Genomic DNA, 18,032 nt, shown 5'->3' on the forward strand with positions numbered 1-18,032 from the left:
GTTTTAGGTTACAATATCATAATTGGGAAGAACTGTTTTTAGAAATAATAAATCCATTCAACCAGCCAGGATATGAATATTATTATTCTTATTCTTATTCATATGTCTGCTCTTTTTTTTAATCAAATTGGATTATTTGACATAATATCCAACATTATTATGTTCAGTTGGGGTTTCATGAGTCATACAATAAACCTCAGTATCAAATAATTCACTCATTAACTATGATATACCTACTAAATTATTCAGTACATTGCACATTGTGTAATTAGTAGCCAGCTGTAATCTATACATTTTGGATTTGGTTATTCATGTACTACAATAGTACCATATAATTATTGCACCACAAATAAAATTGATGATACATGTACTGTAGTATCCATCAAAGAAAAGACTATAATTTGAATATCTTTTAAAAAGTGGAGGTTTCCACACAGACAATACTGACCATCTTAAAAGCAGTTACATGCGTAATACACACCCTATCAATTCATGAATAATGGTATATTGTGTATTCGGGCGTTCCAATACTCAATATTAACCATGCTTATTAAAGGTGACGTTATGACTCAAAAATATTTTCCTCAAATAAATTTGTTCTGTTTCACTTTGCAATTTTCAACTTAAACGAAAATGAAAATCTGTAAAATAACAGTCAAACGCCTACGATTGTCTGCCAGGCTAAGAACAATATAGACCAATCACATCGGCATTGTATAGTACGAGAGTTCTGTCATTATAAACTACAAAGGGCACACAATGCCCGCAAGGTATGAACTATGGCTTCAGATAATATTCGCATGAACAGTAATAAGCGCACCCAATTAAAATAACGCCAAGCTAATGATTTCAGAACAAACGTATAATAAACAACCCAACGGTGGATGTTCCCAGTGTCTCCTGAATTCATCCACTAAAGGCTAATCTACTGTAAAAATAACAATGGACAGGAATTTCACAAGCGACAGATGAGAAAACCGAAATAAATGTAACATGGATATGGGAAGTTAGGCTTCTAGAAAGAGCAGAAATTACCTCCATATAAGCAACACTGACCTGCACAAGGCTGAAAACGATGGCTAACACCTTCGGCCCGTAGTTTGGCCCCATTTTGATATTTCTATTACTCCACTTAGGCGGTTAACACGGCAAAATAATATCCAGTTGACGCAAAATGGACGACTGAAACTAGACTGATTTTCTCTCGACTGAAGGATGTGACGTCACAACTCACATTGAGACCATGTATCTGATTGGCCCCCTTCTACTATGGAAACATGCAATTATGTTAAATTTGCGGAACTGGAAGCCGATCACATTCAGGAAATAAAACTATTCACTGCTATTTAATACAAAAAGCCTAATCTTTCAGCAAATATTAACAGCTCTTTATGTTTTATTTCTGCTTTTCTCATTTCCTCTACCGACAAGAGGGTATCGAAAGTGACAGCTGGTAAGAAATTTCGCATCCAATCAAATGATCCGTAACAAATATTTTGCATAATAAGGTCGAGGTATTTGGGAACGACGACTGGCGGCTTGATCAAAGAAGTGTTTCCCCTTTTTGTACCGTTATTTGAAAGGTAATATCAGTAACAGTGCACTATCAGATTATTTGTTGTAAATGATTATCGATATCTTATTTGTCATGTAATTTAAATGCATTGATAAGCATGCGGTAATAAATTAGTTAATGAATTTAATTATATCTGCAAAATTATACAGACTTTAGAAACCTAACATATGGCATATTATATTTGACAGTTGACAGTTATTACCGTTGACACTTGTATTTTCTTCAATAATGAATAATCTAAGCTTTATCTTAATGGGAAATAATTTAGTATTAGTTTATAGAGATATAAGTGTAAATGATTGCCATCACTATTTTATTTCTTGAATATTTATTTACACCTGTTTATGGTGACTAAATATTTGATGGGACCCCATTGGGAAGTGCAGAATTTGCAAATGTTTATTATAATTAGGTATATATCCCCAACAAAATTCATATATTGAGAAATTTATATTCAGTATGTCCAACAGACGATATGGCTTGACCAGTGACTTCCCATAGGAATTATTCCTACCATATCTGTTTGCTAAAAGTCAATTAAGGGATTGAGAACTCTTGTAAATGCCACTTACTGTAATGTCACGACAAAAATATGTGCAAAAACTTCATGAAATAGATGATTGATAGTCTTAACAAGGTATATTTAAAAAAAAGTTTGGTTACTTTCATTATGAAAATTAATATAAAAAATCAACCTAAATTGAGCCATACTGTGTAACTTTTATGTTGTATTATGACCTTACAAGGCAGTTGACATCAGCTTTCTACAATTGATCATTATGTTGTACCTTGTTTCTCCCGATTTCAATATTTCATGGCTTACAGCAATATACCACATGAATATCTGAATATTGCTATTGTAACTTTCATGTTTACTGATCTTTATTTCATTGCTTGTATCAATATCTTGAAACTGTGAATTATAGCCATAGAAGAAACTATAAATACCAATATTTATTTCATAGCATACATCAATATAACACAATGTAAACCACAATGAATCTATGCAAGACAGAATAATTTGTTGTTATTAATCAGCTTTTGATCATATTAATTATTGAATATGCATATTGATTTAGAAGTTTTAAGTGTTTAAGCTCAAGTGCTTACAATATTCTTAACGAATGCCCATGTACCATCACTTACTGAAAACAAACATTATTTTGGACTCCAACCTGTTTACGATTTGAGAAATAAGTTTGCCAATGACCATAATGTATAATGTTGTCACTCCAATATTGCTACTTTAACTGTTGCTTTAAAAAAGAAATACTAGCATTAATAATAATAAAAAAAACCAGAATGTGAGAGGTATTATTTTTAAATTGTATTCAAGTATCATTATTCAGGGGCGGATCCAGGAATTTTTGCAGGAGGGGGTTTACCAAGTTCCTGAGACAATGTATACCCCCCTCCCCCCGCATGGTCTCTATCGTCATTTTGGCGTATATACATGTACATACACATTGAGCTTTTTAAACAGAGAAATTCAACACCTCGTTTGACGTCAATTTTTATTATGAATTAATACAATGATGTGATTCAATTTCATGGATGCAAAGCATTAATTGTGATATCACATAATGTCTATATCATTATTTCATGCTTTGAGTGCCCATCCTGTCCCACAACTGACGATAAAGGATAAAGCACACGGCTGAGAAATTTTTCTCATAAAAAGAGTTGATTTACAAAACAAATTATGTAGCGGGGGGGGGGGGGGGGTTCGACCCCCCAAACCCCCCCTCTGGATCCGCCCTTGTTATTGTCCATTATAAAATGAAATACAGTAATTTTTGTTAAAGATCCAAGATGTCTGATGATACAGAACAGTTGGAACCACAGTCAGCAAGACCCGAAGAAGCAGAAGAAGCACAGTCTAGTAAACCAACATTTAACCATCAATATGAAGAAATACATGGAGATACGACGCCTGACCAATCAGAGAACAGTTTATCCTGTCTTGTACCAAAACGCTACATTGTTGCCTTTATGGCTTTCTTAGGTTTTGGTGAGTATAAATCAAAGATGCACACTTATCGCTGATATGACTCTGTGAGTAAGGTGTGCACGTAAGAGATACATTGACAGTTGGGCAAATTTCTCTCACAGCACATTGTATGGCATATATAATAGCCCAGTTGGTGCAGAAAAGTAGGAGAGAGAGAAATGGGACTAACATATCGTTCAATTTTATTTCAATAATTCGATTGTGCGTAGGGGTCTTTAGCAGTGGGAGGAAACTGAGGACCTGGAGAAAGCCCATGATGTTGGACATGCGACCCTACTCCTTGTCCCGTACAACCGGGGAATCGAAACCACGCCAGTTGACTCAATGACAGACCTTATGATACAGTAAGGACTGAGGACTTTAAACTTCATTTCAATTCGTTGCATATTTATATATTATTTTAACATTTTCCCTAAGTTGTCATTATTAGGTTTTACAATCTATTTCCTTTTATTTTTGGAAGTGGATTTATGTTCTGTTTTTTGATTCATGCAATTCAAGGACTAGATTCACCACATCTTTGCCATCCCACTCTTAGTCAATCAGTTTTATATTTTGAGGTACCCCCTTCTCACCTCCTGTTTGGTTTTTTTAAAGGTTTTTAAAAATAATTGTAGGAAGTTAATTTGGAGGAAAATAGTTTAAGAAATATATTTCAATTTTGTTTACCAAGTAATATATGTATTTTGTCTTTGTCCCAACTTAAATATCAGAAACTTACCCTGTGTTCAAAACACTGTGAAATAATTGGTGGGGCTAATACCTAAAGCATATTTAAGTCACTATTGCTGCTTGTGTTGATGGTTTAGAGGGTCTGGAACAAGCTATCATTAAAAATCTTCTTTTATCTATTCTGTAATCATTGTAATCATTGTAGTCATTGTAACAGATCACTGCATTGTTCATTTGTTGCTATTGGATAATTAAGGACATATATTTGAGTTTTACCCTAGCCTACTGCAGTTTAGTAGGATGGTCATCGAGATTCCTGTGTAAAACATGGGAAATGAATATTTCACTGCTGTTGTTGAACTGTTAAATTATGTATCACCATATTTTAAATTTTTTATTTATTTTCAGCTAATACATATGCTTTACGAGTGAATTTGAGCGTAGCTATTGTTGCCATGACTAATAATAAAACAATTCATATTAATAACACTTATACAGTCGTAAGTATAATAATATTATATACATTACAAAAATCAACATTGTTAAATACAGCAGTTTGAAATTGGTGTAGATCAAAGAAGTAATGATGCTTTTGTTTGTAAAATAAATAGTATTGTAATAAATAGTTTAGCTTCTTTAAAATCAAGTTTTAAAAAGTTTACCTTTCGTCTTTTGTCTTAAATTTAGGGATACCTGAAATTATCAGGAGTGCTGATCGGTTTAAAGATGCATTATTCAGTAGCTAAATCTGCCTAATGCAGATCTTTCGTTTTATTCACATTTATTCGCATGCCAAGACCATAATCAAATCTCTAGATTATCGTATGGCTTTGATTTTCAACTGATTTAAGCACAATTGCCTGGTTAATAATTTAATTAAAATTGGATAATCGAGACTTTGTATATTAGCAATGATAATCAAGACTACACTGTTCTTCAGACGGCCATAACTCCGCTAAGAATTAAGTAATTTGCCTGACATTTTCAAAATATTCCCTTTTCATTATCTATGTTTTAGCTGTTATAGTGAGAACTGTCAGTTCTTTATCTAAATCTTTTAATCCATCTTTAATTATGTCTTATTTATATGTGCATGTTTACATTTTGCTAGGTAAAGCCGCCTGATTATGATTGGGATTTAGAATTACAAGGACATATTCTATCTTCATTCTTCTGGGGTTATATTATTACACAATTACCTGGAGGTAAATACATTTTACTTATTTTGATAGGTTAATCCATTGTGTATGTGTAGGCCTATGTATTTTTAGATTTCATGTTTCTTATAAAACATGATAAAATTGAGTATATTTTTATATCCCACTCAGTATCTTGGATTATCCATGTTTTGCAACAAGTACACAAAGCAAGCCTGGAAATAAGCATCCACAGTATCCCCAGTAGTCTCATTCCGTTCTACTCCCCTATACCCTTGATTCATCCTTAGGATATTCACATATATTTAAATTATCTGCCCTTGATAGTAGCTTGATTCTACGAACCAATCAAAAAACAGTTTACAAACCATTCTTAGCCTCATTGTTTATGTTCACAACAATATGGTACATTTGTTCGCTTGATTATGAGAAAGTTTGCATTGCAAGAAATTTAATGTAAAAGAAGTGACAGGCACACCAAAAGATGTCCTAAAACCACTTTTTAATGGGAAAATGTTTATATGTCAGTCAAACACGCAGTGGCAAGTCGCTATGCTACCAAGCGTATTGGTTGATAAAAATAGCACAATCATTAAGAGCAGATAATTTGAATAAATTTCTTCCCCGTAGATGAACCCAGGGGTTAGTGGAGTTGAATGGATTGAGACCACTGGGAATAGCGAGGACAGGAAATAAGACACCTGTCACAGATATTGTAAGGCACAATCCACTGGTGACTGTCTCATATGTCCGACACAAAGTTAAAAATGTGAAATACTATTTAACCATTTATAGAAACTTTAATAATAACAACTGTGAATTGATGGGCGAGTCTGTTATCTATTTATTTCAACATTGCATCATATAAAAACAGGATGGAACTGAACAAAGTACATGTACAAAATAAAATGTCAAGCTCTGAACTAAATACATTACTTCAAAAATGCAATCTTGCATATTTTATATTAAAACAAGCTCATCAAACATACAGTTTAAATAGGTAATTTCAGGTTTGCATTTGTACAAATATCTTGGGTACATATGGTACTATTATCACAGAAATAAAATTTGCAGACCATATCATTGTGCGCATATTGACTACTTAAAATTAGATGGAACATTGGTTATAACATGAATTTATATTAACCTATTTATTTAAAAATACATTGTGACAGAAAATTGTGACTATTACATTTTTAGTTTCAAATGACATACATGTATATACCTTTTCCTGTGATTCAAACTAAAGGTCTACAGTGTGGGTTAACTGCTTGCATACTATTGAATAAAAAATTGTGTTATTTAAGCGGGTGAGCAAGTACATGTTGTAATATTTGCTAATATTACTAAATCATTTTGATGATCTTGGATTAGTATAAAATAGCAACAAGATAATTTTCAAAAATTCCTGTTGAACTAAGCAATTTGGGGTATGAACTATGACACAATTAACAGAAATAATTGCATCTTGGCATCGATTAGGGGGAAAATTGGCTAAATGAGCTTGGATATGACAAACTTTAACCACTTGCACTGCCACTGAAAAAGTCTTTGGTACACTTTCCACATTTATTTACAGTTACTTCACACCTACATGTACCTTGATATTTAGGGATTATTAAACAAAAATGAATATTGAAAATTTCATTGAAATTACTTTATTCAGGTTTAAAGCCAAAATAAAGACCTGCAATAGGTGGATTTAGCTCTTCCATAAAGTAATCTTTAAGATTATTAAACTTTTTTCCAGAAATATTTCAAATATTATAAAAAACAATAATGATAATAATATTACCTGCTTAGTCATAAGATATTTAATTGTTAATGGATTTTTATGAACACATTTTTTGTTGCAAGTGAAGAAACATAATATGGGTAATACTTTAATGTTAGTCACTCTGTTTTTACAGGATTTTTAGCCAATCATTATGGAGGTAAATATTTTTTTGGAGGAGGAATATTTATTACAGCTGTATTAGCATTATTGACACCATTATTTGTAACATGGAGTGTATATTTACTGATATCTGTTAGAGTACTACAAGGTTTTTGTGAGGTAGGTAATTCCAATTTCCTAGAATTTTGAAGAATAAATATGCAATTGACCTGCATTTACCAAAGATATAGAAAATTATTAAAAGCTTAACAGCAAAACTTGGTATAATTCATTGTGAAAAGAAAATCTGTAGCATCATATGAGAGAGAAACAGTGTATCCCTTGCAGTTACTTTCTCGGTCCGGCGTGGTTCTCCCTTGTCAGTGATGCAGGACGGAGGGGCTGACAAGGAAAGCTGTCTAGTCGTTCGGATGGGACGAAAAACCGAGGTCCCGTGTACACATTGGCGTGCACGTAAAAGATCCCTTGGCAGTTGGAATTTGATATAAGAGTAGGCCGTAGTGCCGCTGTCCGGGCAAAATTTCCCTCATAGCACACTGTATGGCGTATGCCCGTCTTCATTAGCCCAGGTTAGGAGCAGAAAAGTAGGACGTTAAACTCCATATCATTTCATTTCATTTTACTTTCTCGGTATAAACAAATTGAAACTGGTAGAAAAATATAATCTTTTGATTAATATATATTTAATCCCTGGACACACAGTTACGTTGTAGCTTAATGCCTTTTATAGTCATAATTACCAAATGGTCACATAAAGTTATAAGCCCTTAAATAAAAAGTGTGACCACATTACATCATGTGTCAATTTCAGACTGTACAGGTAAAGGTTAATTTTAGCCGACATTTCTTCAAGATTTTATGTATTTCTCAATATTTATTAAAGGGAGTAACCTATCCAGCTATACATGCTATATGGTCAAAATGGGCTCCACCACAGGAAAAGACTAAATTGGCATTATTTGCATTTTCAGGTGAGCATTGCAAATTTTCTTTTTAATCCTGAAGTTCTTAGAATATTTGGCCAAAATGTGTTATATGACTAGTTCCGATGATTTTATATGGAAAATTAAGATTGTGACCAAATATGCTTTACAGATAATGTTTAATTTAAGCTTCAAAAAAAGTTTTTAAACAAAAATATTGTTTAAAATAAAAAATGTTTACAATCTGTTTTGATTTGTTTTATAGGTTCATATATAGGAACAGTAGTAGCATTACCAATATCAGGTGCTTTAGGTAGAAGTGCAGCAGGATGGCCTTCCATTTTCTATGTATTTGGTAAGCAGTCTAATTAAACTAGATTAGTCTGTTGATCTGCTCTACATTAGATCATAAGATCTAATTGCTTCAGTACTGGTTATCTGTTCCCCTTAAATGTGCATTATGGAATATTTAAATAAAGAGCTGGCCATTCGGGCTGTAATAGTTCAAAAATAAATAATGACAAATGAATATTGTTGGAAATTTCATTCAGATTATTTTATTCTGAGTGTTTGAAGTTTTGACAAGATGTAGTGTAGAATATTTATTATCGTAGCAATGGTATTTGACAATTGAGACTAAGTCCTAATCATCCATTTTATTCTTAAATTTGTAAAACTGGCAGGTGTTCAAATCCATTTAAATCTAGGCCAACAGATGGTCTAAAAAGTTGATTATATATATAGGCTTGTCATGTGAATGAATATCTAAATAATAGTTTATATATTCTTCCCAAAAAGTAGGGGATATTCAGAAACAATACAAAACTGCGGAAATGCACTGCTGTTTTTATTAGAGGTAACCAGTGTATGTTAATAACAGGCCAATTGCCTACACATGAACATAAACAGTTCATATGGGCGGCTTATCTGATGGCCCCATTTCACTCGCTAAGAGATACACTGTCAAAAGTGACATTTTTGATTTTTGTCTTAATAATGAGTAATTGCTCCACCAATCCTCAGACATTTAGCAATTCGTCGTGGCATGCTCCTAATCAACCATCCAATCACGATTTGGGGCAATCTGACCCACTCCTCTTGCAGTGCCATGGCCAATTCTTGTAGTGTTATCGGTTGACGTTGACGAACACGTCTCCGGATCATGTCCCAGACATGACCTTTAGGGGAAATGTCAGGACTCATGGCTAGCCAAGGCATATGGACAATATGGTGACGCTGGAGGTGGCCAAGGGCATTATCATCTTGAAAGATGAAACACTGACCTGCATGTTAAGCAAAGGGCAGAACTATCAGTGCCAGGATGTGGTCACGGTAGTACACACCAGTGACCCTTCCTTGAACAATATGCAAGTCCGTTCTGCCAGTCATGGTGATTCCCCCCCAAACCATAACAGACCCACGCCCGATTCTGTCATGCTGTCTGACGTTAACATGACGCTCATATACATACCTCTCGGTAAAATCCAGAACATTACATGTGCCCATTGACAATTACCCCAATTTCTACGCTACTACACCATTGACGCCTGTTTGCCATGTGCTGGCAGGTTAATGGAGGCACAACAGGCGGTCGTGGTGCATGCAAATGGGCTGCATGTAGCTGATTTTTTAATCGTTTGGGGTGTAACTCCAATTCCTGTAACTTGGTACCAATTTACAGAGAGCTGATTGGCCATTTGTCCTCGATTTCACAGGACCTGTGTACAATGTATAGATCCTTGTCTTGTGTAGTGGCTCTAAGACGACCTGGACGAGATCTATCATCAACATTGTGTGTTTGTTGGTACCGGTTCCAAAGTCTGCACTGACTGTGACACATTAAGCATGTTGGCTACTGCTCTCTGTGTAGAACCCATTTAAGGCATGCCAATAGCACATAGACATTCATCATGTTGAAGAAGTCTCATTGGAAATTAAACGTAACACACTAAAGCAAAGATATGCTAAACAATAAATCTTATGCAAGAACCGATAGGAAAGTGAACATGGATAGGATAAACCAGCACACAGCAGTTTTCATCAACCCTTCCTTGAAGTGTCAAATTTGATAATGAACCCCTCCCAGTTGTTCTGTTCGGGCGATAAGTTCTTCATCTGTGAAGATACTCTCAAAGCATGTCAAGTGTTCATGACTATTTATCATATCACAACCTGCATAGGTATTTGCATTTCAATATCCCTTACTTTTTTGTAGAGTACATAACATTTGAAGCCAAAATAAAGACCTGCAATAGGTAGATTTAGCTCTTGCATTATGAATCTTTTAAGTCTTATTTGAGTCACTGTGATTGACTAAGACTGTTATTGCCAAAGGAATAGCAGATTGAAGATCTGTGAATGTTTTACAGAAAACCAGAGGTGTAAAAATATGGCTGTACTTTATGGCCATATGTTATGTCGTATATTTTTTAAAATAATATTTAATTATCAGGAAGTTGAGTTGTTCTATTGTTTATGGCCATACATATGTTTTGTTATATATTTTATTTAACAATCAGGAAGTCTTGCTGTTCTATGGTTTATGGTTTGGTGTATTATAATAACAGAAAGTCCAGCTAAACATCAGAGTATAACTAATGCTGAATTAGAATATATTCAACAAAATATAGGTTATACTGATGAACAAACCAAGGTTAGTGTAACGGAGCAGGTACTATTTCTAGAACACCTGATGGCACTACTTATTGAATGAAAAAGCTACCTCTTGTAAATTTAATTACAGGCGATCATAAATTTAGATGGAACCAGCACTGTTTTCCAAAATTTGTTCGATGGGTGAGACAAAATACAAAAGGACACACCTCCATTATGCAAGCAGACAGATGCATACTTGGGGGGGGGGGGGGGGTCTTTGCCAAACAAAAGTCAGTGCACAAGGAATATTTTCCCTTTTAATAAACGGAAGTTTAATTAAGTTTGATTTTAACACCCTGCATGGTTACCAGACATGGATCGACAAGTTAATGCCAATCTTTTGTTTAAAAAATTATGTTGATGGATGTTGAATACATGATTTTTATTTTATTTAGAGAATCCACCCACCATGGTCGCAACTTCTGACATCACTTCCTGTTTGGGCGCTGGTTGCAGCCCATTTTGCTGAGAATTGGGGGTTTTACACCTGGTTAGCTGAACTTCCGACCTTCATGAATAATGTTCTTAGATTCAATATTGAAAGTGTGAGTAATTTATAATAGTATATGGAAAGGAAATGCTGTCAAACAGAGTATTCTTATGTTAAACATACATTATGCAAGAGCTAAATCTGTCTATTGCAGGTCTTTCTTTCGGCCTGAAATGTTATCGAAATTATTAATTAGACATTAATTAACCTACCCAGACCATAATCAACTCTAGATGGCATCGCTTGTCTGCGACCTTTGGTGGATTATGAGCCGATTTACTGCATAACTTTCCTTCACGATTTAAGAATTAAATGGATAATCGAGATGATGCTGTTTATCGTACTGACTTTAGTAATGATGATCGAGGCTAGGTGGAAATTTCAATCGCTTAGTTCTTGGTTCATAGTGGATCAATTTGAATGAAATTTTCAGCAAATTGCCTTTACATTATCTAGTTTTTAACTACAGTGCACTCTGTCAGATCCGACCTCTGATCACTCCGGAAATCTGTTATATCCGACACCATTTTCATGTCCCGATTTATTTCCTTATTACTTCAGCCAAAAAATCTCTGGGTAATTCGACCATGCAGCCGAAACCCGTTTGTCGTGTTTAATTACGTCACAATTCTACTCACACCACCTCCGTCGTCGGGACTGACAGAACTGTGACAGAACTGAATTCCATGTCACTCGATTGCAATTCTGTCAATTTGGGACGTTCCGGACTGTGAATCGAGCATCCCCAATATATATACAGTTGACGCACACGTTGTAGCCCTAATTACCCATTTTCACTCGATTGTCACTATTTTTGGGATTGAGAGAATTCAATTCCGGAACGTTCAATCGAGTACGCCCATTCAATGAACACATGATAGCAAAGACAAGAGTGCGATTAACTGAAGACAGCGAAGAAGATAAATTAACGACAGACTTGACCTATTCAAAATGCCTACGCATGTTAAATGAAATAAAAATTAATGTAATAAAATTTTGAATGTACAGAAAGGTTTATCATTTTTAAAGGGAATAACATTCTGGTGATTCGAAGTTCTATGTTCGAAGCTACATTATAATTATACTTCGGGTTTTCGAAGTTACAATATTTGAGGTTTTGAGAAAACTGGGTATTCCGACACTCTGCGTAATCCGACATATTGTAACGATCCCGTACAATGTCGGATGTGACAGAGTGCACTGTATTATATTGAGAACTACCAACTCGTTATCGAATCTCCCATTATGTATCTTTAATTTAAAGAATCTTAAAATATAATTTTTTGTTTATTTTGAAAATTTTGTAGAGTGGTTTCCTCTCAGCATTACCATATTTAGTTATGGGTTTTGTAGTTATATTTTGTGGACAACTAGCAGACATGTTAAGAAATACTTTTGGTGTTTCAACAACCATAGTTAGAAAGCTCTTCACATGTGGAGGTAAATATCACATTCTAAATTTTGTAGTTTACAATTATTGTTTGTAAATATTTTTAAGGGTAGTTTAATTGGCCATTAAATTCCCTGATTGTCTTACGGGAGACTTTGAAACTACAATATTGTGAAAGTGTAATCTCTAAAAGGAATATAGTCTCGGTCACCCAGAACCTCTTCGTCTTCAACGTATGAAGGGTCTGGGACTGTTGTCAATATTTGATGAAAAGTTTCATTGCCCATGTGTAACTGGGATTTTGGTATTTTATGTGGTTGATTATCCAGTATACATGTACATGTATTTATCCAGGTCAAGTAAGAGTTGTGCCCCTTCCCGAAATAAATCCCATACTTTATGCATTATTATAAACAAATCACATGAATCATGACGACAAATTAGGATAAATAAAAAAATCAAAGATATGGCCCATGAAGAGAGAAATTTTACAATAAAAAAAAATTAAGAGTGTTGGATATTGAACCGGCAATGTAAATAGATTTTCTGAAACGTCAGTTCTTAAAATAATTTTATGGGTGTTGATGTCTTGTTTTAGGACTAGTTACCTCCCTTAGCCGTTGTTCATCATGATAATGTAAAAGAGCAGATAATCTAGCCTATGACATATTATTCTCAAATGTTGACAACCCATCCAGACTAATATTCATAGAATATTTGTCTGGATGATAGAGACTAAAAGGGATGTCGGTCCAAAAAGATATGAATTTAAATTTGTCAGTGTTAGGCATCTGCTGTATAGCATGATCAAAAACAATCAGCACCACCTGTCAATTACGTGGAAATCTTTTGATAGGGCTCTTTATAATGCAATTTTTTTATAAAAGCGAATTTGATTAAAGTGTAGGATTAGGAAACAGTCAGAGCCTCTATAATCCCTCTCCCCTATAAATGCAACTGAATCTACATAGAGAGGGATTATCTACCATCATTATATTGGTTAGAAATAAAATGTTGAATAATCAATTTGAGTGCATTTTAGCATCGAGTTGTGAAAAATTATATATTGTCTGAAAAATGTAAATGCCATTCAGCGAATTTAAGTTAATTGATCTAAACTAAAAATGACCAAAGTATTGTGTTAATAATAAGGTGTTAAACTCCATTCCTTTATTCTCTTTCAATATTTTAAAATTCCATATAATTATTTATTGAACTATTTCAGCATTTGCCATCCAGGCAGTGTTTATGATAACTGCTGGTTATCTGTTGACTCCTGTAGCTGCTATAACATGTCTAACAATAGCTGTAGGTTTAGGTGGATTCGCCTGGGCTGGAATAGGCGTCAACCATCTTGATATAGCACCACAGTATGCTAGTATATTGATGGGATTATCTAATACATTCGCTACACTACCAGGAATAGTCAGTCCTAGTCTAACAGGTGTTATAGTTCAAGAGGTAAGCGTGTATAATTCTTTAATTAAGCAGGCATTAGATAAGAGTTATATCTGCCTATGCAGGTCTTTCTATGGGCGTAATCAAATCTTGATGCTATCGGTGATAAACTGTGTTGTGTTTTTAATGTGTTCAATCGCTAAATGCCACTCAAGGATTATATAATTCTTTAATTAAGCAGGCATTAGATAAGAGTTATATCTGCCTATGCAGGTCTTTCTATGGGCGTAATCAACTCTTGATGCTATCGGTTGCCTCTGATTTTAAGTAGTTTTAATCTAAAAATGGAGAAGTGAGGCTAAGACTCGGAATGACCAGTATTGTGGTTACGATCAATGCACCCATCTTATCAAAACTACAAAAATTGCATAACTTTGCTGATAATAAAGTAATTTGAATGACATATTCAATATATTAATTTTGCATTATCTAGTTTTGAAACAGCCAGCTCTTTATCTAAATCTTGCATAATGGCCCTTTAAATATTACCTAATGCATCTCAGAGGCTTAAATATGGTAAGCAAAGATTAGGCAAATAACCTATTTTAAGAAAAACCAAACAGGTCGCTACATGCCAATCAAAGACGATCGCTACATGTCTTTTAAAAACTTTTAAAAAAAGAAATGGCTTAATTTGGCTATCTAAACAGAAGGTTTACTTAAAACCACTGGAAACAGTTAGCTTTAAACATGTGTAGTTAACTCGAACCTCTAATTGACCCAAATTAAACTGGATTGATTTTGGCAAATCATTAACTAAGTTATTGTTATATAATATCCAATTTATAGTCGCATCATTTGCTTGATAAAGAGTAGCGAATCTTTTTCGAAATCTCACTCAGTTAAAAACAGTAATTATATTCCAGTTTTCTGTAAATGTGTTTTCTCTTTATTTAAGGGAGGAACAGACAAATGGAGGATAGTATTTTATCTAGCTGCCAGTATATATGGTTTAGGCGGTGTAATATTTGGAGTCTTCGGTTCTGGAGACCGGCAAAAATGGGCGGAGATACCTCTTGGCTATCAACCTCATCTCGATGACCCTGAGCGTGACTAGATTATTTTTGAGGATATATGGAAAGGTTTTCAAGTTGTTCGTAATAGGTTTACATTATTTTAAGGATGAATTTGTGATAAACAACCTTGAATACAACGTTGATGGTATTTCACTTGTACTCTAATATTCATGTCTTTTGACTGCTGTTGATTTTTGTGTCTAGAAACTGTAGAAAATCCACAGATAAATCAACTTTTCATTTCATATTCTTTCTCCCTTTAACTCAGTTGTTACCAATACATGGTCCATGTATTTGAATACTCAGTCTAATTCAAGTTAGATTGTATTTAAGTTTCTTTTTATATTTGTTTGTTTGTATTTGCACTACAATAAGGTGTAACAACATCTTTAACTAGAACTGCGAAGCAGTAATGACGGGTTTCACCGGTGCCACGTTACCCTTGAACTTATGTCACTTCCGGTACCAATGAAACCGTTAAACAGGTTTCCACATAAGCATTGCACACATGAAATAAAATGGACGCAGAAACAACCAAATCCAGCAATCAATTCATTTGCTACATGTCAGTGATCCTGTCAAAATTACATTACTTCCGGTGATAATGAAAATGTTAAATTGGTTTATGAAATCAGAAATAGCATCATCACATGTTGAAAATTTTATGTAAATCCTATAATAATTGCCACCTTTATAGACCAAAAACCTTGAAAAATGACTTGTAGAAAATCGCCTATTTCTCTGCAACCGTACAAGTTAGAAACCATTTTGAGGTAGCTGTATGATCGAATGAGTTCATTCTATTTGTTGATTGGAATCAAATATCATAATTTTAAAAACATTACAAATCTGATTCATTTGAATAAAATATCTGTTTTGAAGGCTAAAAATACAGTTTTTGCCAAAATGTCGTTACTTCCGGTGATAATGAAAATCTTAAATTACTTGTATGATATCGTAAATGGCATTATGTATCACACAGTGAAAATTTCATGAAAATCGAATAATAATTGACACTTTTTTTGACAAAAAAACCTTAAAAAGTGACCTGTTGAAAATTGCCTATTTCTCCGCAACTGAACAAGTTAGAAACCATTTTGTGATATCTATATGATCGTAAGGGTTCATTGTATTAGTTGATTTGAATCAAATATCAAAATTTTAAACAAATAACAAATATGACTCATTTGAATAAATTACTGGTTTCGAAGGCTATAAATACAATTTTTGCCCAAATTACGTCATTTCCGGTGATATTGAAAATGTTAAATTGGTTTGACCTAGTTAAAATTGACATTACACATCAAATGGTGTCACTTTTATGAAAATCGAATAATAATTGACTCTTTTACAGGCAAACTAGCGTAAAAAGTGACTCATGCAAAATTGCCCATTTCTCGGCAACTGCGCATATTACAAATTAATTTTCACATACATTCTCTCCGTATAGATTATTGCTACGAGTTTATGAAAGTTACGAAGTAATATTTTAAAATATGAAAACGCTGAATGGGTTGTAAATAGCTTAATTTTACACCTTTTTTCACCTTTTAATCGAAATAGCCCGAAAACGGAATCAAAATTAAAAAAAATGGTCCCAACATTTTGTGCGCCTTTAAAGGGCGCACAATTTCAGTTATACCAGATTTGAAAAAAATAATATTTGCTTTCGAAAAATGGTACCTAACTGTCAAAATTGTAGTTTTTTGTCAATTTACGCCACTTCCGGTGCCGACAGATAACACTATTGGTAACAAAAAAAATGACAATTGAGACAACGGGGCATATGAACTTTGTTTTATACAAATCGAACAATAAATAATTAATCTAGGACTGAAAAACTGAATTAGCCAATGGGGGCCAAGGAAAATTACCGAGACAAAAAATGTTCACATTTTTGCCCAAGTCAGAGGACTCGTTATATTTGTGTAAAACACGATTAAAAAATATTCATAAATAAAAAAGTTTTTTGTAAAAATTTAAATTTTCTAAATTTAGCGCCTAATATCTGCGAAGATTTGCCGAAAATCAAAAATCAAAAGTAGCGTAGCTATGTGCCCCGTCTCCGGCTATGCCAAAATGCATCGAAAGTTAAAATCCAATGATTATTGTTAAAATTACTGCAATATTTCTAAAAACGATAGCTTCGGTGATTTCGGACATTTCGCATTGTCGCAGAACGTTCAAAATAGCTTTATCCTCTAAGTCACACCCACTTTTCCGATAAAACCGAAGAAATCGTAACGATCCGACAATCAGTTGCTGAGATCTACTCAAAACAAAAGAAGAATAATAATAATAATAAGAACTAGAACTGCGAAGCAGTAATGACGGGTTTCACCGGTGCCACGTTACCCTTGAACTTATGTCACTTCCGGTACCAATGAAACCGTTAAACAGGTTTCCACATAAGCATTGCACACATGAAATAAAATGGACACAGAAACAACCAAATCCAGCAACCAATTCATTTGCTACATGTCAGTGATCCTGTCAAAATTACATTACTTCCGGTGATAATGAAAATGTTAAATTGGTTTATGAAATCAGAAATAGCATCATCACATGTTGAAAATTTTATGTAAATCCTATAATAATTGCCACCTTTATAGACCAAAAACCTTGAAAAATGACTTGTAGAAAATTGCCTATTTCTCTGCAACCGTACAAGTTAGAAACCATTTTGAGGTATCTGTATGATCGAATGAGTTCATTCTATTTGTTGATTGGAATCAAATATCATAATTTTAAAAACATTACAAATCTGATTCATTTGAATAAAATATC

At 33.9% G+C, this 18,032-nt stretch overlaps 2 protein-coding genes across 3 annotated transcripts in view; one reads left to right on the top strand and one right to left on the bottom strand.

The window, feature by feature from the left end:
• The window catches only part of LOC126830259 (amyloid-beta precursor-like protein), a 53,049-nt gene extending 51,796 nt beyond the window's left edge, over nucleotides 1–1,253 (bottom strand). The window contains exon 1 of one of the 2 annotated variants that reach the window (XM_050560617.2): nucleotides 1,036–1,253. In XM_050560617.2, coding sequence (XP_050416574.1) covers nucleotides 1,036–1,110 — 75 coding nt within the window. In that variant the 5' untranslated portion in view covers nucleotides 1,111–1,253. The remainder of the gene's footprint in view (nucleotides 1–1,035) is intronic. The other variant, XM_050560618.2, reaches the window with a different exon arrangement.
• A 67-nt stretch (nucleotides 1,254–1,320) lies between these two features.
• On the top strand, nucleotides 1,321–15,783 carry LOC126830264 (vesicular glutamate transporter 1). The gene is made up of 12 exons (XM_050560625.2): nucleotides 1,321–1,583; nucleotides 3,382–3,587; nucleotides 4,668–4,759; nucleotides 5,371–5,464; nucleotides 7,327–7,472; nucleotides 8,197–8,284; nucleotides 8,502–8,591; nucleotides 10,756–10,889; nucleotides 11,287–11,436; nucleotides 12,689–12,821; nucleotides 13,997–14,232; nucleotides 15,128–15,783. The coding sequence occupies exons 2-12, from the start codon at nucleotides 3,389–3,391 to the stop codon at nucleotides 15,284–15,286; spliced, it is 1,521 nt and encodes a 506-aa protein (XP_050416582.1). The 5' UTR covers nucleotides 1,321–1,583; nucleotides 3,382–3,388; the 3' UTR covers nucleotides 15,287–15,783.
• The last annotated feature ends 2,249 nt before the right edge of the window (nucleotides 15,784–18,032 follow it).

This window comes from Patella vulgata, chromosome 8, assembly GCF_932274485.2.
Source record: "Patella vulgata chromosome 8, xgPatVulg1.2, whole genome shotgun sequence".
NCBI lineage: Eukaryota > Metazoa > Mollusca > Gastropoda > Patellidae > Patella > Patella vulgata.

Coding starts and splice junctions, on each gene's coding strand:
- LOC126830264 (XM_050560625.2), top strand. CDS start 3,389: ATGTCTGATGATACAGAACAGTTGGAACCACAGTCAGCAAGACCCGAA. Junction 8,592..10,755: donor TTCCATTTTCTATGTATTTG/GTAAGCAGTCTA, acceptor TTTAACAATCAG/GAAGTCTTGCTGTTCTATGG. Junction 10,890..11,286: donor ATACTGATGAACAAACCAAG/GTTAGTGTAACG, acceptor TATTTTATTTAG/AGAATCCACCCACCATGGTC.